General features: G+C 51.3%; 5 protein-coding genes across 5 annotated transcripts; 2 read left to right on the forward strand and 3 right to left on the reverse strand.

Moving 5' to 3' along the window:
- Positions 1-69: 69 nt before the first annotated feature.
- P174DRAFT_447784 (uncharacterized protein) lies at positions 70-821 on the reverse strand. Its single transcript, XM_024828703.1, has 3 exons — positions 440-821; positions 327-386; positions 70-249 (listed from the first exon to the last, which is right to left on the reverse strand). Exons 1-3 carry the CDS (start codon positions 539-541, stop codon positions 148-150), a joined length of 264 nt encoding a protein of 87 aa, XP_024687854.1. The 5' UTR covers positions 542-821; the 3' UTR covers positions 70-147.
- Positions 822-2,089: 1,268 nt separating this feature from the next.
- On the reverse strand, positions 2,090-3,198 carry P174DRAFT_416947 (carbohydrate esterase family 5 protein; the record flags this gene model as incomplete). Its single annotated transcript, XM_024824553.1, has 2 exons — positions 2,090-2,661; positions 2,718-3,198. 2 exons carry the CDS (start codon positions 3,196-3,198, stop codon positions 2,090-2,092), a joined length of 1,053 nt encoding a protein of 350 aa, XP_024687855.1.
- Positions 3,199-4,518: 1,320 nt separating this feature from the next.
- P174DRAFT_456765 (cytochrome P450) lies at positions 4,519-6,341 on the reverse strand (the record flags this gene model as incomplete). The annotated part of the gene is made up of 4 exons (XM_024829466.1): positions 4,519-5,131; positions 5,188-5,562; positions 5,670-5,945; positions 6,145-6,341. 4 exons carry the CDS (start codon positions 6,339-6,341, stop codon positions 4,519-4,521), a joined length of 1,461 nt encoding a protein of 486 aa, XP_024687856.1.
- A 208-nt stretch (positions 6,342-6,549) lies between these two features.
- P174DRAFT_437703 (putative cytochrome P450) lies at positions 6,550-8,632 on the forward strand (the record flags this gene model as incomplete). Its single annotated transcript, XM_024826368.1, has 10 exons — positions 6,550-6,753; positions 6,803-6,931; positions 6,978-7,161; positions 7,212-7,295; positions 7,346-7,442; positions 7,493-7,622; positions 7,673-7,789; positions 7,874-8,042; positions 8,101-8,371; positions 8,451-8,632. The coding sequence occupies exons 1-10, from the start codon at positions 6,649-6,651 to the stop codon at positions 8,629-8,631; spliced, it is 1,467 nt and encodes a 488-aa protein (XP_024687857.1). The 5' UTR covers positions 6,550-6,648.
- A 973-nt stretch (positions 8,633-9,605) lies between these two features.
- P174DRAFT_416950 (uncharacterized protein) lies at positions 9,606-11,033 on the forward strand (the record flags this gene model as incomplete). The annotated part of the gene is made up of 7 exons (XM_024824554.1): positions 9,606-9,804; positions 9,863-9,919; positions 9,974-10,016; positions 10,071-10,475; positions 10,526-10,621; positions 10,680-10,885; positions 10,939-11,033. 7 exons carry the CDS (start codon positions 9,606-9,608, stop codon positions 11,031-11,033), a joined length of 1,101 nt encoding a protein of 366 aa, XP_024687858.1.
- Positions 11,034-11,052: the final 19 nt, after the last annotated feature.

Raw genomic sequence — 11,052 nt, forward strand, 5'->3', positions numbered from 1 at the left:
GAGATCCTACCCCAAGATTACCCTGTGTCCTGTCTCGGATTGTACTTCCTTTGCTTGCAATATGAGTGAATTTCTGGAATCGATTGTATTTGATAACTATCAGGAAGAGTCCTCTTTTGCATGGCTCCTGTGAGTAACCCAGAAGGCTTAAGGACAGTAATACTTGTTACAGTTCACAGGGCAATATGCCGGGCCCCAACCCTTCATAACATGGCATGGTGCACCATCACCGCCGCCTGGACCAACACACTAGAGGGGGAGACAAAGGTTAGTTTATTGTCTATGAGGTTATTTTAAGGCAAGCATGCAGGGAATAGAAAACTTACAGATCCAATCGCACATATGGTGTTAACAAAGTTGGCATAGCATGAAGTGCCATTGCACACCTGCTCCAGTGATTAGCAAACTGAGATCACTCCAGCAACGGGTGCTTTCTTACCCCGACGTCGTAATGCTCATCTCTCTTCTCAATCTTGCTTTGCGAAGGAGCTGCTGCTGCAAGCCCCACGATGGCGAAGATGGCAAAGTAGGAAATCTGCATCTTGAGGGAGACTGTTTCTGTGGTTCGTTTGATATATAAGAATAGGCTTGATGGGCTTGATGGAGCTTGTGAGAGAAGAAAGACGAGGACGAAGAGCCCTTTATATAGCCAACTCCCTCCCGCTACTTATGCGTCTAGACAAAACAACGACACGGATCAACTCCGGTGTTTTCGCCCAAAGGGTCCAGGTGAGATGTGACTGTAGGCTATGGTGGCAGCAACGCGACATTCCAAATTCAGTAGAAATGAAGCTGATCCTATATCCTACAGGCTATACTAGTCGCAAACATCATGCAAGCATCAGGCAAGCATCAGGCAAAATTACGAGGGAGCCAACCACTGTTCATAAGATATACCATATATGTGGGGGCCCTGCGGTCAAAGCCTAATTAGGATAAGGTCTGACTTTAACTACGCGGGATAGAAGCCACATAGTCACATAACTGAAGGAATCTGCTGCTACAGTTACAACCTAAAATATTTTAGTCCTGCAGCCTGGACCCTGGTAGTGGCTCCAAGCCGCCAAATCATCTGCATGTTCCTTCTTGCCCCTGGTTGGCGTCCTGCAACAACTGCGGATCAATCCGCCAGCCAGGTGCTATAGTTACCCAAATCGATTGGATTGGATTTACGGACGCACCCGACTCTGCAGGTTCTTCTACCTATTTGTTTTGTAACAATGGTGCCAGCTTGGCCGTGTTTATCCTTTCTAGTTCCTTAGCCGCATCTGGTTCTTACCGAGTCGAATTCTTATTAGTCAAGCTGACTGCTATGCTAGCCCATTAGCCTGAATCGGCTGAGAAGAGTCTATTGCGTACCTAAGAAATGGAGTCTCACTCTCATATGGTCCTTGTGAGTCAGTCAGCATTAGCAAAATTCTTGCATGCTTACCTGCATCGGACTCACCTTCCAAATTGCAACCTCAAGGGCAGCATCCCCTCATTCCCCAGGATCACCACGTTTTCTATTGCGCATTGCGATTGAGCGAAAGGGATGATCTTGTGAGGGTGCGATTGGCAGCCACCCTCAGAGTTCTAGACCTCAATTTGGCAACAAAGAGAGAGTGATGACTGGAGCAAGAAAGACACTGCGGAAAACAACCTGAGATGAAAGGACATAGCGATAGCGGCTGCTGGGGCCGAAGTCCACAAATTGGACGGAGGGTTGTAGGTTGGCAGTTAGGTAGTTGGAGGAAGGAGAAGACATAGCAGCAGACCTTGTGACCTACCTTCGCCTGCATTTCAAGTCTGCCTGCTCAGTCTGCTGTAGCCTCCTGGTTATACTTGCACTAGAACTGAAGCTGCTGAGAATTCGAATTTAGATTCATGTTATGCAACATATTGCTAGGGACGTTATTATAGAATCCAGTATACAAAATGAAAGTCCATATCAATAACCAAGAATGTTGAGGATCGAAACTATCTAAGGCGCCAGCGCCATGCCATGCCAGCCAAAGAGCGACAAAACATTAATCGCTCCCATTCGAATAAATCAACGAGCGAATCAGCGAACCAGTAATCCGTAATCATATCCATTAAGGCCAAGCACCTAAGCCTTCACCCCCGAAGCCGTAATCAAAAACTGCGCCGCCTCGGCCGCATCGTCGCCATAGCTCAAATGCGCCAGCACATTCGCCCCATTCAGACAAACCGGGTCCCCGGCCGCACAGTACTCCTTGACATTTGCCTTGGGCACCTTACCCACAGCCTGAGCCTTGAACGGATCGCCAAACAGCACCGCGGCGGCAATCTGGTCCTGGGCCAACGAATTGGCCGCATTGTGCACGACCATCGCGCCCTGCGAGTAACCACCCACCACGACCTTGGTATCGGGGCACTGCGACAGCGCCTGCTTCACCAGGCTGGCCATTGTGGGCCCGCCAGCCGCGCCGAGCAGGGCGTTCCCCTCGATGGAGGCGGGGTAGTCGACGCCTTGGACGACGACCTTGTTGTTGAGGAGGGAGCGGAGCTTGGTGGCCACGGGCGGACCGGCGATAGAGCCCATGTTGCCTAGTTCGGAGGTGCCGCGGGCGAAGATGAAGGTGAGTGGTTGGCAGGCGTCTTTGTTTTTGACGCCGTTTTCGGTGATGGAGCCTAGGAGGGCGCGTTTAGAGATGTGGTCTGGTTGTTTAGCTTTGTGCGTTTTGCTGGAAGGGAAATGGGAGGGGGGAACTAACCACCGAGGAGACCGGAGAGGGCCACACCTGAGTTGGAATCGGAGCTGGCGGTGGCGGTACCGCTGGTGCTTGCCTCGGCGCTGGAGTCGGTGGTGCTTGCGCTCAGCCCGTTGAGGCCGCTGAGGCCGCTGAGTCCGCTCAGTCCCGAAAGACCAGAGGCGCCGGAGGAGCCGGAGCTACCCAGGCTACCCAGACTGCCCAGGCCGGGGATGGAGGTGGGCAAGGTGAATCCCGGAAGACTGAAGCCGCTGCCAGACGAGGAGGAGCCACCCAGACCAGGGAAGAGGGAGGCCAGAGCACCAAGCCCAGACGAAGTGGAAGAGCCGCCACCGCCCAGGATAGGGAAGATAGAGGCCAGAGCACCAAGTCCATCAGTGCCGGTGCCGAACTGACGCTTCTCAAGCTCGGAGTGAATGGTTTTAGTGGGTGCACCGGCGGCAAGCCCAGCGAGGAGAACGACGGTGGTGACGGATGCCTTCATTTTGTCTCAAAAAAGAATGAATAGAATAGAGCCCAGCTCTAGTAGAAAAGAGTGACTGATGAGATGAAGTGAGTGAACTTGTCTGCTCTGCTCTGCCCTGCTCTTCTCCAACTCAGAGTGACGCGAGCAGCGTCTTTATACCTCTTCTCTTCCATCCTGAAACCGGCATTTACTCTAAGTTCAACCGAGGAAGATAAAAGATAAATACCGAAATCAATCGCAGACATCGGTGAACTGGATGCCCGCTGCCTGCCCCTGTTTCATCGCATCCAGGGTAGCCAGAATCTAGAAAGATGGTAATCCTTAGGGCTGTGATCTGTAGACTGAAGTTTAAGTACGGAGGATCTTCGGAGAATCTCTGGATCTTCCGGGGAGTTTCATGTTTGAGAATTCGATTCGATGCACAGGTCACGTTCGATCGACGGTTTTGGATAGCACTGCGAGAGGACTCAGCCTGGCGATCGTCTTGGGTTTGCGATCGCCGTCACCGTTCAAATACCGAGGGCTCAATTGCCGAAGATTTGAATCAATCGTGCGACAGGAACGGATTTCTGCACGAAGATTCGTGCCATGGTTGATTTCACGTCTCGCCGTAGTCATATGCTCAGCGAGGTCAGAGATCCAGTAGATCGATCTGATATGAAAAAGCATCATTATTTCCCCGCTTATCGGAACTCGAATTGTTAACTCGCACTTCCATCACTGTTGTAAAGGAAGGTGTGCTGTGAAGCCTCAAAAATGAGTCGAGCTAGCCCAGGTGGTCCCTGTGTTTCATCCTGCAACACCTCGGCATCACCAGGCACAGCCCTGGGTGGGTCTAGCTGCTAGCATGACCGGTAAACTCAATTGACAGGGCTGATCTGATCACCTCGTTGGATCGAACGCCAAATCTGAAGCAGCATGACTCGTAAATCGCGGTTGAGTTCAGCGTGGCTGGTTTGGCTGTCGCAGGGTGAATCAAATTTCCTGAAATGGGGATGTTTGGCGGAGGGGCGGAGTCGGACTTCCGCTGGTGATCGGTCAACTTCGATTATTGATCAAGTCTGGACCAGATACGTAGAATCATGATTCGAAAATGGTGAGTTCTCTAAATTGGGATTTTGGGAGATGGCTGAGCTGACGAGGCCGATGACAGGTGATAGATCACGCTGAGGTGAAACATATTTTTGACAAGGAGAGATGCCGAGCTGTCACTATTCGAAAGTGTACTCCGTAGCTTTTCAACGACTAAGACTGATTGCGTATGCAACCTGCTGCTTCATTGAGAAGATATCTTTCTCTTTTCCATAGGACTCGGAATGACTACTCCGTACATGCACACTAGATCACTCTCGGTCTCACTCTCACCAACACATCCTCCCCATCCTTAATTGACATAATCCCCAGCACAGGCTTCCCCTCCTCAGCCGCGGGGATCCTTTTCGTCACCAGCTCCACATCAAACCGCCGCAAGAGCATCGCAACAAACAACAACACAAACCGCTTGGCGACATATCGACCAGGACACTGCGTCGTCCCGCCCCCGAACGGCCGCCAATTGTCGCTGCGGGTCAAATTCCGCCCCTTCTGCATGAACCGCTCGTGTCGGAACTCCTCTACGGGATAGTCCACGCCGAAGATGCTCTCGTCAAAGTGCAGTTGCCGGTAGGGAATCATGAGTCTGTTTCCCTTGCGCAGGATCTTGCCGCCGATGATGGTATCGGACGTCACAAAGCGCACGGAGGCAGAGTACGCAGAGAGGCGGATCGTTTCGTTCCACATGGCGTCGAGGTGAGGGCAGTTGTCGTGTAGGTAGTCCAGATCGGGGATCGACTTGTCAGGCGAGAAGGCAGGCAGCGTCTCTTGCCGGATGATGTCGACGTAGTGCTCAGGCCCGTAGTGAAGGATGTAGGTGAGTAACCAGAACGCTGCTTTGCGCGTGTTGGTGTTGATCCTAAGCTGTCAGCTTCCTGTATGCAGTGCAAAGTAAAATGCAGGATCGGATCGTACCCCCAGTATATCGTCACAAGCATCGTCGCAATGTCATCCTCGCTGATCCCCAGCGCGCGCATCTCGTTCTCCATCGCCTTTGTGAACCATGCATCACCCTGCCTTGTCTCCTGAGGCAGTTGGATATACTTCTTCAACGCACACTGTATTGCATTGCGCGCGGATTTCATCTCCCCCGCCAGGAAATCAGGATACTGATACAGAACCTGCCAGCTCAACTCGTCGAAAACAATAAACGTCTGCGGGAGCTTGGGGTCGATCCCGTCCAACGCCGGCCCAAAATACGCCCGCTGGCCGGCCCTGGTGAAATAATCAGAGCACCACTGCATCAATGGCAGGACAATGCCCTCATCTTCCTTAGCGGCTGGAAGATCACTCTGGATCGCATAGGGACATTCCCGTTTAAGCGCGTCCATGGTCAGCCGAGGTTCCACCCAGTCCAAGAACTGCTTCTCCAGGAAGTCCAGATTATCCCCGGATACAACTGGTGGATATGCATCTGGCGCGCCAGGGTCGCCAGCGGTTTGCCATGCGGATTGGGGAACCCGGGCTTGTCCTTGGACAGAGGCTTGTACATTGACTTTACGCACGATTCCGTGTTCCCGCAGGCCCGCATCATGGCTTGCACAAACTCGTTGAAGGAGAGAGTGTCAGTGTTGCGGTACGCTTCAGCGACATCTTGGGGTTTAGTGATGACGTAGATGAGAGAATTAGCAATGGTCAGAGCGAACGGATCTTGGATGTTGTTGTAGTAATTTCTAGGTACTTGGTGAGCTACGATGCATAAGCGGAGAATAGCGACGCACCTTGCTCTGGATAGAAGGGCATTGGAATTGCTGAAGAATGCCGCCCCATGCCCTAGTTGCCATTAGCAAGTGCGTAACCGGTGGCTCACAGGGAATACGCGCCCAGGACTAGACTACATTAGTTTTAAGATTCAATGCTAGAGAGGATAACCTACAAGGAATCCAGTATGGCAGTTCCTTCGGATTGTTAGGATAATACGAAGGCAATATTGTGAACCGCCAAATTCTCCATAAAACCAAAGCACAAGCAGAGGTAACTGCTATCGTCAGAGATGGATACTCCTGATTCACCCAGGAAATCCCTTGACCAGTCCAGTCGATTGCTGCAGAAACTGCGTCAGAAAGCATGATGAGTTGGGAGGCAACAATCCGGTCGAGGAAGACGTAACGGACGCGGCTCGGCTTATGTACTCGCTACTGGAAGCGAGTACATAAGTGTACATTTTCCTAGCCAGTGAAATCCGTGCATATTGCTGTTGGTGTTGGCAAGCGCCAAAATCCATGTCAATATATCGCCCACGGTACGTACAAGTCCGGTCCGGGCCATGTCAAGATGGGCCGAATTGGTCTGATCTGTTGGTATATAATAACCTCTGGACTGTTATCCGGTTTGTTGAGCATTGTATCTCAATGACACCAATTGACTATAGCCGTTATGCTCGAGATTCTCGTCACCTTCCTGATATTCTGTCTCAGCCGCATCCGCGGCCTGTGGTATCTGGCCCGGGGACCAGAAATCATTGACAAGGCATACATTGCAGTGTGTGAACGGTTCCTCATTAGACAGCAATACGTTCTGATTGAAACAGGCAGAGGGGAAGCCATTTAAGATATCTACTCCCTCGAATGATCACTTGTTGGTTACGTCGAACGAGCATATCGCGGAGCTGGTCAACGCGTCGCTTCAAAACCTGTCACTACATGCTGTAGCTAAAGAGGTATGTCCCCTGGTCCCGTTGAAGCAGAAGGTAACACAAGGTGTAGATTTTACAACCAAAATACACCATGTTTGGCTTTGAATGGCAGGACCAACGAGGCGTCGAGGGGACCGGCTTTGTCCGTGCCTTGCGAAGTAGGCTTACGGCTCACCTGCCTATCCTAATGCCGGAGTTACAGAGGATCGTGGAGACTGCCATTGCAGACGAGCTTGCTGCGCCTGGAAGCGACGGTAAGTGGGGGCTGCCCCCAGTTATGCTTGATTCCATCTGACTGCAGCAGGATTCGTGCGTTGCAGATTGTTCTCTATGATCAAGCGAACGGTCACCAAGGTCAACTGCTTTGCCTTCTTCGGGGAGGAACTTGGTACGACTACCCTTGGCATGCCAGTTACCGCCAGGCTTATTGTGTCACAGCGCAGAATCCCGAGTTCACCGCGGCTGCGTTGGAATTTCCACAGAGGGTTATCCTAGCCGCTGAGATTTTGCGTATCACTCCGGTTTTCCTCCGACGGTGGGCACTTGATACAAAACAACTTAATAGACTTGGCTGACCACAACAAGGCCCGTTGCGAACCTAGTGACGCGACAACACTACGCCGTTAGGACACTATTCCGCTATTTGGAGCCCATTGTGGAGAAGCGGTTAGCAACGAGGGCCAACTCGACCAGGTCTATGCAAGAGGATGCTCCGGTGGGACTCAGCTTCGGAACAATTTTAGTCGCTCGGCTAACCGCCTGCAGATGGATTGCATGCAGTGGCTGATTGACACGTCGCCACGGAAAATACAATGGACCACGGCCAGGATGGTTGGTGAGATTATCGCCGTCTGGTTTGGCTCGGTGCACCAACTGGCAATGGTGAGGCTGCATTCAAGCAAGGAAGAACCGTTCTTTCGGATCAAAGAGGAAACTTTTAAGGCTAATCGTTTAGCGGTAACTTAGACCACCACATACGCCATCGAAGATCTCTGTCTGCATAGCGACTATGTTGAGCCGCTTCGAGCGGAGATCCAACAATACCTCGCGGGCTCGTGCAGGAGGAGGGTGGCTGAGATGCCGCTCCTCGACAGTTTTGTGAGGGAATCGATTCGCTGCACTAACTCGGATGCAAGTGGGTGTTGGCAACCCTTCTGGATGATAGTACATGCCGCCCTTGCTGATTTAGGCAGTTACCGTCCGACGGAAAGCGCTGACACCATTCGTGTTTTCCGATGGACTCGAAGTCGCAGAGGGTGATTGGGTATGTATCCCGCAACGAGCGATGATGCGCGATCGGATCAGATACCGGAATCCGCAAGCCTTCGACGGGTTTCGATTCGCCAGAGCAAATAAGCAACTACGCGCGGGAGATGTGTCTCTGGACATACCCGAGAATAGCCCTCTGACGATGACAGATGTTAGCGTGGACTGGCCAATTTGGGGGCTGGGGAACACGGCCTGGTGAGGGGAACTCTAAGACAACCCCTCATTGTTATTATCGTAAGACACACTTGAAGCTGACATGGTTGGTGATCCATAGTCCCGGCAGGTTTTACGCCGCAACAATCCTCAAGCTGATTATGGTGTGTATTCTGGAGAAATGGGAGTGTCGGTTGGAAGATCCCGGCAGCCAACGGTGGAGGACGTGGCGGTCAAGCATAGTACCCCGCGAAGGGACGGTTGTACTGTTCAAGCGAAAGGAAGAAGCGTTGACCGTATGATGCTGATGATGATAAGGACGATGCTTGATTTGGTTGGCTAAACTGTTGGCTATGGGCAATCCTGCAGAATGTACTCCGACGCAGCTAAAAGCAGATCGACATCCGAGCCCCCTCCACCACAACCTGGCAGCCTAGGCTATGGTGACATTCAAGTCTCACTTTGCTTTTTTCTGCTGCCTTTGCTCCTGCACGTTCTGCCAATAATCCAATTGACAGTTTACAGTGGAATAGACTACGTATCCAGTTTCCTATCATACCTTGCAAGCGCCTCCCCCTGCAAATTAAAGCTGCAGAATGACAACCCACCAGTGAGAGGGTCAGTTCGTAGTCCACACATGTCAACTTCTTCATCGGCTGTAAGGCTGGATGCACATTGCCTCCAAAGGAAGCTCATTTGACGCTGTTAGTAAACTAGTAACTGTGATCCGCGATTATCGTCCTTTACCTGTAGGCTGTATAGATGAGTCAGGGACAATAATTCGAGATATACTCCTCACTACTCCGTAGTAGTTCTAGCTTTCATGAATTAAGAAAGAGGTTTCGAGTTTCCCGCTTGGATATCTTTTTGTCCACGGATTATTGGTCATGATTATCCTCTGCGTCATACACTTATCGATTCTTTGTTGACCTGGAATAAGCGCAAAGCATAATTGATCCCACACCATAAAGAACAAAGAATAACCCGTGACACGATACTCGGAAGCTTGGAACTAGAGCTGTTTTAGAATTACTTATAAAGCTAATACCTCGAGCTCTTTGTTCGGGGAGAAGTTACTTTAGGCAAAAATTATGAGCATGTCAGTGCACTGGTAACACTGGCCTGGCTGCAATGCGAGCAGCAAACGGGCAGCCCCCAATAAAGTCAACAGGCGCATTTAGATTGAAGTAATACTCAAATCCTCCTCACTCTGTACTTACAACTTGATATCTTCAAGTGACAGACAGCATGATAGTTTCCATGCTGTATTCGCACCATGTCTTCCCTCCCACCAGGAACGGATCTATGCGCCATTCCAGCGGCTCAACCTCCAGCAGGCCAGACATCCAACTTCGTAAACCCACCGAACTTGGCCGCTGAGACCATCGCTGTGATAACAGTGACGCTCGCTTGGGCGACGCTGTTTACAGCAGCGAGGCTGTATACCAATTTTCGCAAGCTGACTTGGGCAGACGGTAGGTTGCGAACTAGCGGTTCTATAGCTTCATGGAAGACATTGACGAGGGCTTATAGGCTTTGTGGTCATCGCGCTGGCGCTTTCCGCTACATACAATGGCTTGGTTCTGGATAGTCAGTTTCTGCTTCCATGAGATTTATCGCAGATTAGACTGATGATCTGTCTAGTGCTCAAATACACCCGTCATCAGTGGGATATACCCGCCTGCTGGTTTACCGCCAGATACATGAAGGCATGACAGTTTCCTGTCGCTTGCTCTTCCAGTGCTTACCATGCGAATCTCCAGATTCTCTACGCGCAAGGCACACTCCTTGGACCCGTCATCTTCTTCGCGAAATCCTCCATTTTCCTCCTATGTCGCCAGATCTTCACCATCCAGAAAACAATGAAATATGCCATTCGGTTCGGTCTGCTCTTCACCTTTCTCCTATACTGGCCAGGCGTCGGTCTGGAATCGTACTACGCGGCACCGCATATCGGAGAGACATGGGAGGATCTGCTGGTCAACAAGCGACCAGAGAAATTGATATACTGGGGTATCGTGCAGGGAACGCTCTCCGTGGTTCTGGACATCTACATTTTTATCCTGCCACTCCCGCTTCTCTCGAAGCTGCAACTTCCTCGCAAAAAGCGATGGCAGCTCTTGATCATCTTTTCGACCGCCATGATGTACGTGGGAAACCCCCTGCCAGAACACGAGGAGATACTAAGTAGTGCAGGGGAATAGTCGCCAGCGTCATCGCGCTCGTGTTTCGCATTCAGCTCCTAACTACCTCCGACACAACCTTTACTCAGAGTGCGCTCTTCATCTGCGTGTAAGCTAGTGCTCAGGAAAGCCCATTTTGTGACCTCGCTGACAAATAACAAAACCAGAAACGTCGAGAACAACGTCGCCATCATCGTCAGTTCGATGCCCTTCTTCGCGGCCTTTTTCAGAAGTCACGTCCTCGAATCGGCCCTTCTCAAGACTCTACGGTCACGACTAAGCTCTAGCGGGGATCGCTCTGTCGTTGGGACAGTAGACCACCATATGGTCAAGGCTCCGCCGTCTCCATCGCATCTTCTGAACGATACAACGGGTCAGTACCATGAGCTGAGAGATTTTGCTTATGCAACGGACACCAAGATACAGGCAGGAGGGGGTGGGGACGGCCATCAACGCAGGGAAGGGGAATCTCCCGTGAGGTCAACATTGAGCAGGAGATCCGGGAGTATTCCATTGTATGATATCACTGGTATTGTTGGC

The sequence above is a fragment of the Aspergillus novofumigatus genome, assembly GCF_002847465.1.
Source record: "Aspergillus novofumigatus IBT 16806 chromosome Unknown P174scaffold_1, whole genome shotgun sequence".
NCBI lineage: Eukaryota > Fungi > Ascomycota > Eurotiomycetes > Eurotiales > Aspergillaceae > Aspergillus > Aspergillus novofumigatus.

What these genes read in the sequence shown, in the direction of transcription:
- P174DRAFT_447784 (XM_024828703.1), bottom strand. Translation starts at nt 541, where the DNA reads ATGCAGATTTCCTACTTTGCCATCTTCGCCATCGTGGGGCTTGCAGCA. An exon ending in ATGAGCATTACGACGTCGGG is followed by an intron (nt 387 to 439) that starts GTAAGAAAGCAC and finishes TCACTGGAGCAG; the next exon opens with GTGTGCAATGGCACTTCATG. An exon ending in CCATATGTGCGATTGGATCT is followed by an intron (nt 250 to 326) that starts GTAAGTTTTCTA and finishes CTCCCCCTCTAG; the next exon opens with TGTGTTGGTCCAGGCGGCGG.